At 47.0% G+C, this 18,468-nt stretch overlaps 1 protein-coding gene across 12 annotated transcripts in view; it reads right to left on the bottom strand.

Annotated features, from left to right (window-relative positions):
• Nucleotides 1-481: 481 nt before the first annotated feature.
• The window catches only part of IKZF1 (IKAROS family zinc finger 1), a 96,939-nt gene continuing 78,952 nt past the window's right edge, over nucleotides 482-18,468 (bottom strand). For 5 of the 12 annotated variants that reach the window (XM_027540238.1, XM_027540246.1, XM_027540241.1 and 2 more), the window contains 3 exons: nucleotides 18,071-18,196; nucleotides 12,788-12,922; nucleotides 482-4,944 (listed from right to left, as the gene is read on the bottom strand). In XM_027540238.1, the coding sequence (XP_027396039.1) occupies nucleotides 4,235-4,944; nucleotides 12,788-12,922; nucleotides 18,071-18,196 (971 nt within the window). In that variant the 3' untranslated portion in view covers nucleotides 482-4,234. The remainder of the gene's footprint in view (nucleotides 4,945-12,787; nucleotides 12,923-18,070; nucleotides 18,197-18,468) is intronic. The other 7 variants (XM_027540242.1, XM_027540248.1, XM_027540244.1 and 4 more) reach the window with 4 other exon arrangements.

The raw sequence follows: 18,468 nt of genomic DNA, 5'->3' as shown, positions 1-18,468 counted from the left end.
TTTAACCACCGAGCGTCTCGAGCAGTGCGCGTCTGTGACAGACAGAGTTGAGATCTCCCAGCCCTGCGCGCCCTGCACTAAACATGCAGCCCAGCAGGGAGACTGCCCTCAGGGTGGCCACTGCGGTCAGCCCTCGCCTCTATGCTCCCCCCCTGCCGCCCATCGCTGCACATGGCATTAAGCACTGCTCTAAGAAGAGCTGGGGAACATGTGTTATATTGCCCACGACCTCCACTCACCCTCCAACCCACAAGTACTCCAAGCCTAGCACAGCTTGAACAGGAGGTGCTCAGCCTGCCGAAGTGAACTGATGAACCAGCAGCAACGGCAAATGCATATGATCACAGATGATCCCACCTTGTCTTGTACCCGCCCCCAAGCCCATCTTCCTCCTCCAACTAGGAGGGAGTCTGTAGCAGGTGGCAGGTCTACACGGTGATTCTCTCAAGACCAGCGCGGGCTTCACAGCATGAGGCAGACAGAGTATGCACTGCATTTATTAGTTCTATCACCACAGAGTAAGCATTTGAAAATGTGTACAAAAGGATACTCTATTCCTCCAAGGCCACGCCCCTGTTCACAGCAAAACAGAAATAATTTAACATCATCATAGAGGCAGATTGGAAATACAACTGCATTTTCTCATTTACAGTCCTGTACAAGTATCTGCCAGAATGGCAGCTGCACACCTAAAGATGTGTTAGATAGATACACATAAACTGAACCCTGAACAGTCACCACACACAACATTGTAAAAAAGTGTATTAGAAAGTATTGGAAACAAGATTGCATATTCATTTCTGGTCACACTTGTTCACAGTGAATGCTATGGCACCGACAGCACATGTGCTTTTTTCCCTTTAATTTCTGATGTCTGTATATCTTAAATAAGTCTAATTTTGGTTTCTTTTAAAGTAAAACAAACAAACAAAAAAACACTCAATTGAAGGAGAGAGATCTGGATTGCGAGTAGCGCTGCCCCTTCATTATTGCTGGAACATAAGTGCACGAGAGAAATAGATTTACTTCACGACTGGTCTACAGCAGTCCATGGCATCTTGCTTTTGTTTTGGCAAGAAGATGATGCTAAGAAAGTCCCACTGAAAACAAAACAAAACAAGGAAAGGCACAAAAATAGAAAAAAAAACAAAAAAGAACTCACATTGCATTGAGAGATAGCTGTCTTTCTTGACGAACAGTCTGAGATCTCATTTTTGGTTGATTCTGAACTGGAAGTGAAACGTGCTAGTATCTGAAATGCTAGGTGCTGGGACACGCCCTTGGGTGACACAGCGATAGTAACATGATTCTTTGTAATGTCTTTTCTGCAAGGACAAGCCCACACTCTAAGATACGTGATGCAGGAAGACCGGGGTGAGGAATAGGGTCCAGGTGTTCTGAGTGGAGGGGAGCTGGGTGACCAGGATGGGCCAGAATGCCAAGCAGGGACTTCTCTTGATCAACAGAATCCACCTGCTCCTGGTGCCCCTCCTTTGGTTGATATTTATTTTCAACAACGAGAGTGCATGAAGCCTAGTGCCTCCACAGTTGTCCCCGAGACACACACTCACATCATCAGTAGCCGAACAAACCACAGAGTGAAACGGGGTAAGGTCATGCAAAATGCTACTTTTACCAGCTAAAAGGAAAACGTCAACAGCTTTGGGTACAGAACATGGCCACCTTTCAAGCATAATTTCATTACTTGTTGGCATTAATGAAACCTTACTTTAAATACAATAGTTTCAGAGAAAAATGGTATTACATTAGAAAACCACAACAAAAGGTGTGTAAATAAGGTTATACTGGCTACCAAAGGCGGAGAGAGGGAGGGGAAAGTCCTGGGGAAAACAACTCCTCAGCCACTATCTACAGTGGTGGGTTGAGGTCCATCTGAAGCCACAGGGGAAAAGATAGCTCTGTCCAGCCAATGGGCCCTGTGGAACAGATGCGGCAGGTGAAACTGGCCTGCAAAGTGGACATACGAGCAGTCTCTCACCCTGAATATGCATGCAGGGGGATAAGGTGGATCTGTCTTACAACTTCATGTTGAACGAATGCTGTCCACAGCCCGGAGTCCCCCTCTGCCCCTCACCCAGTGCCTCAGTGTGTCACTGACCAAGTTACTACAAGTTTGCCTATTTCCAGGTTCAAAATGTCACACAGTTCCGTAAGCAAAGAATCCCATGACTCAAGGATGCTAGGTTGCCACCCTTTCCACAATATTCAAGTGCACTTGGGAAGGTAAGCTTCTGAAGACTGAAGGTGGGGGACAGTTCATTGAGAGAATTAAAATGAATCCAAAGGAACAGGAGTCACGCTTGAGACTGCTGACTGGGGACATTCGTGGCAGGGCTTTCATCTCTGGAAGGCTTCCAGACCCTTGATTGGCTTACAATTCCATTAGAGCAGTGGTTCTCCACTAGGGACACCTTTTTATTCCCAGGGACATTTCTGGTTGTCAACTGGGGGGTCTACTGGCATTTGTTGGGTAAGGGACCAGTGAAGTGATAGTCACTCAGTCGTGTCCAACTCTTTGTGACCACATGGACTGTAGCCCACCAGGCTCCTCTGTCCATGGGATTCTCTAGGCAAGAATACTGTAGTGGGTTGCCATTCCCTCCTCCATGGGATCTTCCCAACCCAGGGGTTGACCTCATGCTGTTAAACAGCCTAGGATGCCTGGGGAAATTCCCTGCAACCCAGTATCCAGCCCCAAATGTCAAGAGTGTTGAGCTCAGGATCTCTGGAGTTGGCTGAAATGCAGAGATGCTTGTGCACAATTTTTGCTGTTTCCTTATGTTCTTTGCACATTTTTGGTGATGAAAAATACTGGAAACTGTATGCCCTTCCTGCCAGATGGTTGAGATGAATGTTCTTAACGATAGCATGCACCTATCCTATTGCTTTCCAGGTTAGGATTGGAACCCATGGACGTCTCTGTGGGCCTTTGAGGGCATGAGCAGTCTTCACCTCCAGGGCCATCTCCCTCTGTCCAGCTGGACCTTGAGTCCTGGACACGCCCCCAGTCAGACAGGTGCACCCCGCCTAGGTGGACACAAGGATGCAGCTCTGCCCTTGGGGGAAAAGCGTGTCAGATGGTTTGAAAGTGTGATTTCAAATAAACAGGTGCTGTGTGTGAGCAGCAGCCTCTGGACTTCACCTGCCAAATTTCCCTGACCTGAAAATGGTCATTCTGAATCCTTTAATGGATATTAAAATGAGAATACTATACACAGAAGGCAGGGAGAGAAATATACCCACAATAAGAACCCCTGCTTGGAGCTACAACACAACATTAAATGAAGTTTAGGACAGACTTTCTGCGGGAAAATAGGTCACAGGTGGAACCTGGGCAGGAAGGAGAACAGAACCAGACATGAGTGTGGAATTTAGAATACAGGTTTGGTTTCTGAGGGATTTTATCATCTGAACATTTCAAAAAGAATGAACGTCTAAATTTCAGGGCTGGTGTTAACAATGTAGTGACAGACTCTGGGGGCCCTTATGAGATGAGAGAGCAGAGAACAGTGGGCCCAGGTGCCCCACGGAAATAGAGTTCATTCCATGGGACAACAGGCCTCTGGAGGCTTCTGGGCTGGGCAACGTCATGACAAGGTTTGGAAAGGGAGAACGAATCCGAAAGGCTCTGCCAGCCCTCCCCTCCCTCGGCCCGATAGTGACTTTTCCCGGCAGTGTGCAGAATTTGACTTAGAATAATTTTCTTCCTTTGGAACCTGTGGCCTGTCGGTGCCGGATGCACGCAGTTTCTGGCCCTGAGAGGAGGGCATTTCACCCCAGGGTCATGGTCAGGGCCACAGTGCAGGGGCTGTGAGCAGGGCTCCTGGGACCCTGCAAACCCCATCTGGTGCGCCAAACCACGCTCAGCACGGAACCAGCTCATTCCTTTCTGGGCTTCCGCCTGTTTCTATACAATTCTCTCCGAACATGACCTATCACTTGGAGGCTGGCGATTTCTAGGAAGCAACAGGGGAGGGGATTTCAGCCTGCGGTCTACAGAATCGTCTAGTAAGAGAGCATTCCGGGGGCTCCAAATGGAACCCCGCATCTAACAAGAAAAACGTCCTGTTCTCAAAAGAAAATCAACCAACTCAGAACAAAACGAAGGACCACCTAGAGGACAAAGCACAGCGGTCCAGTCCAGCCCCGGCTGCCTGCCCAGGGGTGCGTGCAGGGCACGGATGCTCTTCCCTCGGGCTCGCGCAGTCCATGTTTAGCTCATGTGGAAGCGGTGCTCCCCGCGCGTGATGTGGGACGAGAACTCGTAGCGGTCCTGGCTGTGGTAGCCGCACATGTTGCACTCGAAGGGGTCTCGGAAGCCGTGGCAGCCCATGTGGATGGTGTACATGACGTGGTCCAGGAAGAGCACGCGGCAGTGTTCGCACCTGTACACCTTGAGGGCTTCCCCGCTCGTGCCGATCACGCGCAGCGCGTCCGGGGGGCCCTCGGAGGCCGCGCGCAGCACGTCGTAGGCCGCGTGCTCCTCCTTGATGGACAGGCCGTTGCGCGCGTGGGGGTTGATGTGGTTGGTCAGGTAGATGAGGCCGCCCCGCTGCTCCTCCGTGTTGCTCTCGGTGTCCGTGGAGTCTTGGCAGCTGTTGCTCGGGGACGCCTCGCGCTCCGAGGACGCGGACTTGGCCTTTGAGAGCAGCAGCAGGTTCTCCACGGCGCCGTCCTGGGCTGAGTGGTTGGAGCGCGCGGGGCCCTCTCCGTGCGGCTTGTGGAGCTGGTACATGGGGCTGAGCACCGGGACCACATCAGAGCTGCCAGGGGGTGTCTGCACCAGGGGGCGCAGGGACTCAGCCCCCAGGTAGCTGATGGCGTTGTTGATGGCCTGGTCCATCACATGTGTCTGCATCATCTCGTTCTCCTTCTCGTAGCTGGCACTGCCGTCGTAGGGCAGTTCCGACAGGCACTTGTCCCCTGTGGGAAGCGGGTGACAGTCAGAGAGGCCCAGGTTACCTCTGTGCCCGGCAGCAACAGCTGACATTTACACCCGTGGGGGCAACGATCTCGGGCAGACACATAATGTGGACATCAGCAAAATGGGCAAAGCTGACACGTCTCTGCCTGCCCTGTACCTGGCATGGTGCCCTGCCTGGGGGTGGCATTTAAACCAATTTGTCTACACAAATCAATAAACGAACAGGTGAACCAAGGATGGTGTGCCAATTTAAACAGTGCATATTCAAACACCAAACCAATACTTGTATTTACTCTGGTTGTTAATAAACATTTTGAGTGTGCTGAGTGTGCTAATCACTTCAGTTGTGTCCGAGTTTTTGCGACCCTATGGACTATAGACTGCCAGCCTCCTCTGTTCATGGGATTCTCCAGACGAGAATACTGGAGTGGGTTGCCGTGCCCTCCTCCAGGGGATCTTCCTGACCCAGAGATTGAACCCATTTCTCTTATGTCTCCTGACATTTCTCTTATGTCTCTTTACCACTAGCGCCACCTGGGAAGCTCTAAATATTTTTATATTTAATTTAAAATTAACATTGAAATGATATGTTTTCATATAGAGTTCTAAGTAATTCACAATGGCTGGTTAACATCACTAATTTATTTAATTCAAGCAATTATAAGATTATAACAATGTGTGATATATCATATATTTTAAGTTCATAACTATAATACTCTAGAATAAAGCTTAATCAAAAATACAGAAACTTTATATTCTTCATAGTGAAATGGTATCAGTCTTGTCAACAACAAAAATCTGGCTCTGACTTGCGTGAGAGTGAAAAGCACCATCATATGTACCAGCCTCCACATCTTCCCTGGCCTCTTAATTCCATGCCTGCTTCTCAGTTCTTAGCAGCAAGGAGCCTGTGCTGCAGTTATTTGGTGGAAAGTTGGTAGAAAGTTGAGAGCAGACTGAGCAAGTTCCAGGGGTGACATTTACTTGTTCCTTCAAACAATTACTGAGCAGGAATGATTTGCAAGAAATTACTGTCAATGACTTGTCAGCAAGTTTGGCCTCAAGAAGCCTAAGATCTAATATCATGGTTGGTAGGAGGCAGCGAGCTCGCTTCCCCTGGAAAGGGGAAATTTGAGAAAAGATTTGACTTCTTGTAATTAGCTTTTGAGTACAAGTTTTCAGAAAGAAATAAAATGAATATCCTTGAAGATAATACCTTCTTGATGTATAGGTTCTAAGCTCAGTAGGAAACCTTGGCTTCATTAGCAAATTCATAAGTGAACGGTCTGCCTCATTGTTAAGGTCTGTTGATCCACATTACTTTTGGTGGTGGTTAGTTAATAAGTCATGGGCAGAGGGGCATTCAGAGGCAGGTCTAAGCTGTTTACGTTTCAACCCTCACTCTCTTTCCTTCTCTCAACACACGTCCACCGAGTGTACACCCTGGACCAGACAGGAGGGACAGAATGGCCAACAAGTAACATCCTTCACAGCCCACAGGGGAGACAGATGTTAGTGCATGGTTATATAGGGCACATTCCTGTCTGAGAAGTTCTGTGAAGGAAAAGGAAGGTTTGCTATGGGGACTTAATTCTGCTTTCTAGTATGATGAGGCATATTTCTGGATAGTTAATGTCACAGATAGTTTAAGGATTATTAATAAGTCTGGGAATTATCAAAGGAAGCTGGAAGGCTTTGAAGGAAGAAGGGCCCTTCTCCATCACATGTGTGCAAGTGTGCTAAGTTGCTTCAGTCGAGTCCAACTCTGTGCAACCTTATGGCCTTGGAGCCTGTCAGGTTCCTCTGTCCATGGGATTCTCCAGGCAAGAATACTGGAGTGGGTTGCCGAGCCCTCCTCTAGGGGATCTTCCCAAACCAGGGGTTGAATCTCTTATGTCTCCTGCACTGGCAGCTGGGTTCTTTACCACTCATGCCACCTGCACAGCCCTACTGGTGGAAGGCAGAAGTGAGGATGCCTCTGGCAGCCCAGGGGCCCAGGTTATGGCTGACGGTGGCTGGCGAGACCGATCATGGTGGAGACCCCCACACCTCCCACATTGAAACCTGACATCATGGCCTGCAGCCAGTTCCAGCAACAGAAGGGTAAACTGCTCCAGAGTTTCTAGACTTACTAACAATCCTTAACAAATCTGAGGCCACTGATAGCTATCCAGAAGTATGCCGCATCAGACTAGAAAGCATCCTTAGGTCCTGCTTCTTGCTTTGTTGCGAAGTGTATCATACAGTGGCCTGGCTCCCTTTCATCTCAATCTGCTGGTAGTCAGGAGTGGCACATGCCCTGACAATGGTACTACATGACCCTTACATGACACACAGATATTTGTCTGTAGCCAGCCACACCCTCTGCAGAACCAGGACATATTGGAATCTCTATGGAAGTTGGGTGGCAGTGATCATAGAGGTGGTGTTTCTCCCCATTAAGGTAACTGAACAGTAATACAGAAGCCATGTGATTCCCCCCCTATTTTTGTATCGAGGGGATAAATGTCTGGTTACAGTAACCCCAGAGGATAATGAATCCCTTTAGCCTGGTCTATCACTTCATTGAAGCATGGCAGGGTGGGGAAGGGAGTGGGCTTCATGACAATTCTGATACATATAAAGTGCTTATAGCTCCACCCAAAATGGTGCTTTCCCAGTAATGATCCCGTTTCTCCCAGAGTTATCATTCTGTGCTTTCCTGAGCAACTGTTCTTTGAAACTGGGTATCAACAATCAAAGGATGTAGGGGGAAGACCCATGTGGCATATTAAAACCACCCACAGAATTTCTCTTCCCTTAATACTCCACAGAGTAAGAAAATCCCACAACATTCACTTTGGCAGAATGCTAAAGAAAGGTACATAGTCTAAGGAAATACATATTTATAAAAATCAAGGAAAGAAAATTCTGGCATGAGATACATGGCTAAGCTTGACAGCTGATTTTACTTATAAAACCTTAACTATGAAGCAACAAAATCCTCAGCAGTTTCCTTAACATCCTCATATCCATAGAGAATCAATTCAAATAGCTGTCTTTTTTCACTTCTGATCAAAAAGCAGTTGAAGCCTCTCCTAATGAGACCAGGTGACACTGGATGAGTGAGCGCTGAGGCTGATTCACTAGGTGAGAGATGCGAGTTAAGTCCTTGATGCTGTGCACTGGGAGGAAACACCCCAAGGGCCAGAGCATCCGCTGGCAGCTAGGAATACTTCCCAACCAGGTACAGTGATAACTGGTTTAGAGCATTTAACCAAATCTCAGAATGAGGGAGAAAGGGCAGAGAGGAAGTCTTTTAACAAAGACTGCACTTTGCCTTCCTTGAACTCCTCCAACCTCATCTCTGGCATTCCTTCAGCATTGAGAAAAGCTGAACTCGCTCAGAAAAAAACAAACAAACAAAAAAACCACATCTCAGATACAATGGGAAGAACATAGCAAACATCAGTCAAGCTCTATCAGCCCAAGTCAAATAAGCAAGATGAAAAGAAAAGGTCATGGTTACTGTGAATATATTTTCTAGCAAGATAAGGGAAGAAAGGAAGTTAAACATAGAACAATAAGCCCATCCTCAGAAAAAGCCTAATTCAAAGAAGAGAAGAATGCCTCATAACTGCTTTGTGACATGAATTCAATTAAAAAGATACTGAAACATGGCGGGCTAGAACAACACAAGAAGATGAGAAAGGAGATTTTTAGATCTCAGGAAACAAAATGAGGTCCAAACAGTGTTATTTACAGATAATACAGGGATTAGAAATAGCAAGTAATAGAACATAAACTCCTGAAAATGGAATCACAAGATAGAAATAGTGAATAAATGTGAAAAGGGCAAAAAAAAAAAAAAAACAACCAACTTAGAGAAATGCTAACAGATATGGAAGACTGCTGCTAAGTCACTTCAGTCGTGTCCGACTCTGTGAGACCCCATAGATAGAAGCCCACCAGGCTCCCCCGTCCCTGGGATTTTCCAGGCAAGAACACTGGAGTGGGTTGCCATTTCCTTCTCCAATGAATGAAAGTGAAAAGTGAAAGTGAAGTCGCTCAGTCGTGTCCGACTCTTAGCGACCCCATGGACTGCAGCCCACCAGGCTCCCCCGTCCCTGGGATTCTCCAGGCAAGAGTACTGGACTGGGGTGTCATCACCTTCTCTGATATGGAAGATAAACTCTCCAATAAAAGGACGACTGGTATCTCTGAACAGAGATCATAACAGAGGGAACAAAATACATATTCATAAAAAAGAGAATTTCCAAGAAATGGAAAAGAAGGGAATCCCCAGATTAAAATGTCAGGAAATTTTTATTCAGAATGCAAAACACCAAGACACAACCTAGTTGTATTCAACTTTTAGGTTAAAGAAAAAACTCTTCAGGCACTCAGACAGAAAATGGAACTCTTGCCTTCAGTCATGATGGCAAAATCTAGAAAGTTCTAGACTGGGGGAACAAAGACAGTGACCAACCTCACTCATCACAATGTTCTTCAAGAAGAAAGGCAGCAGGCAGGCCTCCTCAAACACAGAAAAGTATATGGAAACAGAACTCCTGCAGGAGCTTATTGAACACAGCTGCTTGCATGCAAAGTCCGATGAATTAAGAGATCACTCAAAATAAATACAAATGGTAGTAAGGGTCTTCCCCAGTGGCTCAATGGGGAAGAATCTGCCTGCAATACAGGAGACACAGGAGACGCAGGTTTGATCCCCAGGTTTGGGAAATCCCCTAGAGAAGGAAACAGCAACTCCCTCCAGTATTCTTGCCTGGAGAATCCCATGGACAGAGGAGTCTGGCAGGCTACAGTCCACGGGGTTGCAAAGGGTTGGACACGACTCAGTGACCAAGCATGATAGTAAGAGGGCTGGGTCTGAGCCTCTCTTGAATGAAAACTTGGAGCTCTTTCAACCCCACCAGTACTGGGCCAGCTTGTACAGTAACAGCTGGGTTCCTACACACTCTTTCTGAAATTATATAAGAATATAAACTCAGCTTCTAGAGGTAAAGAGAGGTCTTAGAGGTCCATTTCCTTTTTGATTTTTGGCGTGGAAAAACCATGACAAGGGAGGAGTGGTTGATGAAAACCCCATCAAGTTGATGTGAGGGCAAGAGGCATTATTCTAGAAATAAACTGCCAAGCACCAAACTCTCGGGGAAACATCCAGCAGAGCGCACTGCTGGCTCAGAGCCCCTCTTTCCAATCTCCACTCTGGCACCCTCTACCTCGGTCCCCACCCAGCTTCTCCTATGTGGTCCACCTCTCCCCAGGGACTTCTTTTAACCTTAGTTTTGTTTGATCAGAGAGAGGGGTTCTGTTTTTTTTTTATATATATATATATATATTTTTTTTTTTTTTCAACACAAAAACTATCTAAATCTCAATACAACACCTAAACTGTGCTCTCACTGGAGGTAGCTCAGCAGAGTTTCACCGATGGTAATTTGGTCTGAAGTCTCCATCAGCCACAGGGGCTGAAACACCCATTCACAAAGCCCTTGGCACCCTGTGGCTCAGCTGGTAAAGACTCTGCCTGCAATGAGGAAGACCTGGGTTCGATCCCTGGGTTGGGAAGATCCCCCAGAGAAGGGAAAGGCTACCCACTCCAGTATTCTGGCCTGGAGAATTCCACGGACAATGGAGTCCATGGGGTCGCAAAGAGTCAGACATGACTGACTTTTTTTTGGCATCCTCCAGTTTTCTGATCTGAAGAAGGAAGTGGTACCCAGCTCCCCAGGGCCCATGACGGTCCAAGCATCCTCAGACACACTTGCTGCTCCATCTCCCCTGGTTAAGGGGGCCCCATCCCCCCTCCACCACACACGGCCTCCTGGGAGGGGTGGGGGCCCTGCTCTCACTCTCACCTGCTGCCGCTTGAAATCCCACCCCCAGAAGTCAGTGCTCTGAGTCACCTCACTCCTTCTGCGCAGGAAGTGAGTGGCCTCCCCATTCTCACAGTCTAAAGGCTCACACTCCTGTGGGCGACTCCCCACACTCTGTCTCCGGCTGGTTCTTTGAAAAGTGTTTTTTAACTGATTCCTTCCTCCCATCACCCCTCCCAACTCCAAACCTACAAAAAAACCTCTAAATGGAGCCTTTTCTTCAGCGTCGGAGAGAGGCTGGAACCCAAGAACCTGGCCTCCCCTTGGGTCCTGTCCCCTCCTGCAGGTCAGCACCCACCCCAGGCCTCACTAACTACTGACCCCATTCTAGTACCATCCTCTCTCCTAACACACATTCCCCAGGTTCCCACGGGGCATCATTCAGAAAGTCCTTCAAAACGGACAGATCAAACCCAGACTGTCGATTCCCAGAACCTGTCAATGGCACACGTGTCCCCGAGTCCCCATGACTTGCGGTTTCCATCAGCCGTGTGGCCCCCACGTTCCTCTTTCACCAGCCTCTGCCCCATATCTTCCTCTTTCCAGGCCACCAAGGCCCCACGTTCTCCCATTTCCAATCAATTTTTGGCACCAGAGGTCTCTATTTTCCAAAAGGTGACTCCAGTTAAAGACGTGCCAGTGCTCTCTTCTGCCTGCTGGGTTAAAGCTGCATTTCTCACCTTGGCATTTGAAGGCCATTCACCTGTGACCAGAGCTGACTGGGGCTTTGCTACTTAGGGGATTCCCTGAGGGTCCGTGACTCACCCTGGAATCTGCTTCTCGAGCCTGTCCACATGTCCCCCTCAAGTCCCCAGCCAGCATCACCATTGCTCTGTATTTGTTCTGATCTGCCTAGAATCCTCCATTCTTCCACTGTGAAAAATGTGTAGAAATCCTCTTCCTAGCTCAAGGTCACTGTCAACTTCACTGACCCTCCCCTCCCCCATCCTCTTTCCAGATACCATCTTCACATTGAGGATTTTAAATGTTCTCACATCCTGATGTTACTCTATGTTCATAAAACCCTGTGTGTGTGTGCTTAGCCACCCAGTTGTGTCTGACTCTTCGTGACCCCATGGACTGCAGCCCACCAGGCTCCTCTGTCCATGGGGATTCTCCAGGCAAGAATACTGGAGTGGGTTGCCATGCCCTCCTCCAGGGGATCTTCCCAACCCAGGGATCAAACCCAGGTATCCAGCATTGCAGGCAGATTCTTTACTGTCTGAGTCACGAGAGAAGCCCATAAAAGCCTGTGAGATATGTAAAGGATGGAACTTGGGCGGCAGAGGAGAGTCATTTCCAAGGTGAGCTCACACCCTCAGGCTGAGCCCCAGCCCAGCGCCTCTCTACCCTCCCACCTGCCCAGGTGTTACCCTAGTTACACTTCCAGCGTCGGGGCTGGATGACACGGCTGTGGGTATGCCCACCATCTACACTGGAGGAGAGGGTTACCCCACTCTGACAGCACTGCACAGATACCAAGCAGGGAAAACGGCAATCAAGGCCGTGCCTACTCCTTGCTGTGCAGCTCGCGGACCAGTTGCCCTGCAGTTCTGTCCTTTTAGACTTTGAAGTAGCCCTTGTGGGGAGTATTATGAACTTTGGACAAAGGAGCCATTGAGGCTCAGCAAGGCTGTTGAGGCTGGGGGTCTGAGCGCTGTGCCCTCTGCCCTGGGCTCACTGATTAGCCATCCCCAATAGACACAGAGCAGATCTCACCAGGTGCCCCAGACCTTGCAAAACCACCTCTAAGAACAGCCCCTGGGAGAAGATCTGGTATTATTTTTAAGAAGCCTATCGGAAAACCATTCCGAGAGACTTGAGAAATATTAAGCTTGCTAATTTTTGCTTTTTTTTTTTTTTAAAAACGGGATATGTTTCCTTTCTTTTTCCCTCAACTAATCACCGTCTAAAGCACCCACATGGTTGTTCTTTTAAGAGACAGGAAACGTTTAACTCTTACCAACAAATTTCTGAGGCATAGAGCTCTTACGTTTGGCGACGTTACTTGCTAGTCTGTCCAGCACGAGGGAACGATCTGATCCCATCTTGCACAGATCTTCTGCCATTTCACTGTGATTAGTTTCTTCTTTAATGACTAAAGTCAAAGACAGTTAGAGAGACCAGTTTAGAAACGCTTATAGTCAAAGGATTCGGTCTCGTCATCCAGCGTTAAATCTGACATGTGTTAAGTGCCTACAAGAGCCAGGATCTTTGCGGAGATTATTTCTAATCTTCCCAGCAACCCTGCCAGCCACACAGAGGAGGATCAGAGCTGATGACACCTGCCTTATCCCCTAAGATCAGGGAACAAGCACCACCACTCTCCCCAGAAGCTGGACTGTGATTTTACAATTGTGTCCCGTTGACAAGTCCTCTTAACATTTCAAGTACTCCCCAGTACACTCACTCAGTCACTCCTGACAACAGCCCTCTTGAGAATGAAAGAATTCTCAGCTAGAAATGATCTAAGGGTCTGACTCTGTCACACTGAACAGAGATGTAGGAGAAACCTGGTCACAAGAATGCTGCAGCCAACCCTGGTGAGAGGGGGAAAGAACTCGGGAGTTCCTGGGCCCTGAACACAGCAACCCGGAAAGTCAACGAACAAGCGCTGTAGGAAGTCTAGAAATTGTGGAGATGAGAGGTGATCTAGGGAGTACTTCTAGCTGATTGTTGCTTTGCTACGTCATCCCTTTCTTTCCATAGTTGAAGATACAGCTATATATTCTGCATAGCCTCTCTGTGTACTAGTTTTTATGGTTGGACTTTCGGAAATATCAATTTTTCACCTCCTTGAAATTTCTCCTAATACACAAGAAGCTAAAAATCTAAACTGATTTTCTTCCTAATGGCTAATCAATTCTTCCCAAACCAGTTCTGCAGAGTTCATTGAAATCCCACTCCTCTGTGTGCCTTCCTTTCTTAGATAGGACATGCTGATTGATCACAGGGTCTCTGGAAGGTTTATCCATTTCTATTATTGATTTAGGAGAAGGAAATGGCAACCCACTCCAGTGTTCTTGCCTGGAGAATCCCAGGGACGGGGGAGCCTGGTAGGCTACCATCTATGGGGTTGCACAGAATCGGACACGACTGAAGTGACTTAGGATAGGATAGGATTATTGATTTATCTGTCTGTTCTTCAAAGAGGTCCAGCTGACAGCAATGTTTTAATATAACATTGGACATTACTTTTCTTCTTAAAAAATGCCAATTCCTCTTTTATTTTTCCACATACACTTTATATTATTCCAACAAGATTGACAAATTGACAAAATTTGACACCAATTTTGTGCTAAAAACATCCCATGACCCCAGAAGACACACGTGTAGCATCCAAGCCTTTCTCCCCCATGGCTCCCCTGTGTTTTCTGGCCCCAGCACAGCTTGTGAGGCCAGAAGCAATTCTGAGCGTTCCTAAGCATTTTTTTCTTAACCTTTTTTTTTTTTTTGCAGTACCATGAAGCTTAATGAGATCTTAGTTCCCTGCCCAGGGATTGAATCTGTGCTCCCTTCACTGGTAGTTCAGAGTCTTAACCACTGGACTGCCAGGAAAATCCCTATTTCTAAATTTTATGTTTTCATTGCTTCACAATCAATGCCACATTGAAAAAATATATTTCAAATCAGTTATTACCACCGGTAAATGTGATTTTTTTAGCCTTGGAAATGTGGGGTTTTTTATTAAATAGGTAAACATAATAGCCCACATCCTGATTTACAGGAGGGGTATGAATAAAACCCACAGAAGTCAATTGCACTGGTTGTGTTTCTGATCAAGCTAATATGCTTCCTGATGTGCTCATCCTTTTCTGCAAACACAGACTCTGTAGCCTGCCCAGAGTGCCTACAGCACCTTGAGCTGGGTTTCCTTTCTGCCAGATCATGGGCCTCCTGAGACCCTCAGAGCCACCACAGTGAGGGACCACAAGTCCAGAGCTCCCAGACCACTGATACATTTCTTTCTAAGCTTCTAACACAATCTGTGCACCTAAAGGCTCAAGAGAAATTTATGTTTTCTATAAAGACATTGGGAAATTATAGCAGATGACCAGAAAGCTTCTTCATAAATAAAATCATATTCAGAAAAATTAAGTCTTGGCCATGTTTCATAAACTAGGCTTTGTCTTTACCTAAGCCCAAAGAATGGCCTCAACCTAAGGTGGACTGGAGGGGTTCAAGCCTGTTTCAGGGCCCATGTGCATGCTTGTGAGGCCGGGTCCTAGGAGGTGTGGGAGGGATGCACATGAGAAATGCACAGAAAGTATAGATCAACCGGCCACAGCCCAGTGAGGCCCTCACCTACTGCCTGCCTGCGCCTTGATGCAGCCTTGAAGGACCTTCTTCAAAGGGCTTTTATGGATCCTCCACCAGCATGAAGTTCACACGAGAAGCTTTCTCATCTCCTGAGAACAGGACTAAAAGCCACGTGTGGAATTCCAAACCATCTGACCCCCAAAGGGGATCAGTTCACATCTTAGGACTAAATGAATTCTGACCGTAGGGTACTATGTAATATATATATCCCTGACGTAGAAGCGTGTTGACATGGACACAGGAGACTCCAGCTCCAGGGAGTCCCTAATGTGTGCATTCGGGTGAGGGCATGATGCAGATCTCTGCTGAGAGCCTTTGCATGAGATCAGACAGGCAGGAATTGCCCAACTCCCACCTAAGAGACAAGCCTAAGAGGCATTCGGAAACAGAGTCAGAAAAAAAGCTTGCATCCAGGTCTCGGTGAAGGAGAAGCTCCTTGAAGCCCGCTGGACGTTAGGGCTTGTCTGCTTAGTCGTGAAAACAGTGGAGGCAACCAGTGAGCCCTGCAGGGCCTCTGGATCATCTTGCCATCCCAATTCCATGTGTGCAGTTTTGGAGGGAAATTCAGATTACTATCTCAGTAGAGTCCCCTGGACTGCAAGATCAAACCAGTCCATCCTAAAGGAAAAAAGTCCTGAATATTCACTGGAAGGACTGACGCTGAAGCTGAAGCTCCAATACTTTGGCCACCTGATGCGAAGAACTGACTCATTGGAAAAGATCCTGATGCTGGGAAAGATTGAAGGCAGGAGAAGGGGACAACAGAGGATGAGATGGTTGGATGGTATCACCGACTTGATGGACATGAGTTTGAGCAAGCTCTGGGAGTTGGTGATGGATACAGAAGCCTTGTATACTTCAGTCCATGGAGTTGAAAAGAGTCTGAGATGACTGAGTGACTGAACTGAACTGATCTTCAGTAGACTTGGCATGGTATATAATATGTCCTCAGTAAATATTTGTTGAGTAGATAAATGACTTATTTAATCATTCATTAAAAGCACTGACTTCCAATACCCATTTTTTAACCGAAAAATGCAATATCAAGTATTTACATTTTATTTTAAAGGACTATAATCATCTTCTCGTCCCTTAATCTCCTATTCGAGGGTTTGGCCACAAACTGATAAATTATTATTATTATTATTAATATCTACTTTCCTCTCTTCCACTAAGCTACAATGCCTTTATGTTCTAGAAATAGACCTTAGACTTTGAAGGAAGTTAAAAGATAACTTGATGCAGTCTCCCCATTTTACAGGTGAGAAGATTAAGGCCCAGTGAAATCAAATGTTGGACCCAGATTGACCCCAGATCAGCGGGGGACATGGTACTAGGACCACAGCATCCTACTCCTTGATGCCAAGACTACTCAATTTTTAGGACTTTATTCTGACATTGACTATTCTTTTCTCTGATCTCAGCTGCCATTAGTAATCTGAGCATTACTGAATTCGCTTAATAGCACCGAAGCACACTTAAAAATGGGGCTTCCCTTTCAGTCGGTAAAGAATCTGCCAGCAGTGCAGGAGGCCTGGGTTTGATCCCTGGGTCAGGAAAACCCCCTGGAGAAGGAAATGGCAACCCACTCCGGTATTCTTGCCTGGAGAATCCCATGGACAGAGGAGCCTGGTGGGCTACAGTCCATAGTGTCACAAGAATCGGACATGACTTAGCAACTAAAACCACCACCCCACTTAAAAACAGGATAGTAAGCCTCATGTTATACGTATCTAATCCAAATAACAAAATAAAATAAATGTTAACATTTAAAACTAATAACCTGAGAGCTCCCTGGTGGATTTTTCTTTATGAGCCATTTATTAAAGTCAGAAAGCTGAATGAGGCTTGATAAAATCTCAACTATTCATTTAACATCTACTCCTCCATCTGGTGCTAGTAGTTAAGAACTTGCCTGCCAATGCAGGAGATGTAAGAGATGAGGGTTCAGTCCCTGGGTTGGGAAGATCCCCTGGAGGAGGGCATGGCAGCCCACGTCAGTATGGCTGCCTGGAGAATCCCATGGACAGAGGAGTCTGCTGGGCTACACTGCATAGCGTCGCAGAGAGTCAGACACGACTGAAGTGACTTAATATGTATGCACACCTCCATCCAACAAGGATTTTTCCAGCAGTCATGCTAAATGAGCAGTGTTTTGAAAGAGGTGAACTTGAGCTGATCTATCCATAAATTTCATGTCTTAGAAAATCAGAAAGGTGCTTTTGACAATACTGCTGTACCCTTGAGTAAATTCAGCCCTTTCCATACTCTCTCTGTTAACACCTTTCACTTCAGCTTGTCTCCAATCAGAGCCAAACATCTTGAGATGCAACAGATACCCAGCAAAGCATCAGAGCACGAGGGAAAAAAGAAGCTTCCCTCGAATCCCGTGCCAGCTGCAGGACCACAGACAGTCAGGGTCTTTCAATTCCCCATGTGCCAGGCAGGTGCCAACACCGATGAATCAAAACTTGGCCTGAACACTCTTATTTGATCCACTTCATAAAAAAAAAATCATTTTTATAGCCAGATTTCACATCTTAGCACAAAGAAGCAATCTATACTCCTAGGTTAAAAAAAACCATCAAAAAGAAAAAAAAAAAAAAACAGAAAAGTAAAAACCTGAGACTTTCAAGGGTCGCTATGGTGATGGACAGGGAGGCCTGGCCTGCTGCGATTCATGGAGTCGCAGAGTCGGACAGGACTGCGCGACTGATCTGATCTGATCTGATGATCGTAGAAGCTGATCCAGATTTTGGGAGGGAGGGGTTTCATGAGCACGTGCTCCCTGGCGAGAGGAAGTCTGGGAAGGCTGGGGAGCAGGAGGCAGTGCTAGTGAGACTTGAGTGGCCGGAGCCGCCCCTCCACCCCCGCGCGGGCGGGGGCGCGCGGCGCGCGGCAGGCAGCCTGTGCCCTCGGAGCTTACCTGGGTACAGCGTGCCTGGGAGGCCCATGCTTTGCAAGTAGTTGTGGCAGCGCTCTTTGTGTTCCTCTAAAGAGCTTCGCTGTTTATAGCTTCGGCCACAATATCCACATTTGTGAGGCTTACCAACTGCGGGAGACACAATGGAGTTCGAGACCCCGATTAAAGAGCGGCCATACGTGTCGTGGGAAGGCATGCAATACACTTCTTATCAAAAAGGCAAAAAAATAAAAAAAAAACACAACCCCTCCATTCTTGAGAGCTAAAAGTATTATGGACTCAGTTACGATGACTGAATTTTAAAATGTGAGTGATCAGGGGTTTCCTGAGTGTACCAAGAACTCCTGTCGCCTTTTTTTCTTTTTAACTTGTTCACTGTCCGGCCTACCAAATTCTCTCCT

Source organism: Bos indicus x Bos taurus, chromosome 4, assembly GCF_003369695.1.
Source record: "Bos indicus x Bos taurus breed Angus x Brahman F1 hybrid chromosome 4, Bos_hybrid_MaternalHap_v2.0, whole genome shotgun sequence".
NCBI lineage: Eukaryota > Metazoa > Chordata > Mammalia > Artiodactyla > Bovidae > Bos > Bos indicus x Bos taurus.
Note: the sequence above shows the minus strand (reverse complement) of the source record. Positions and strands in the feature narration are given on the sequence as shown.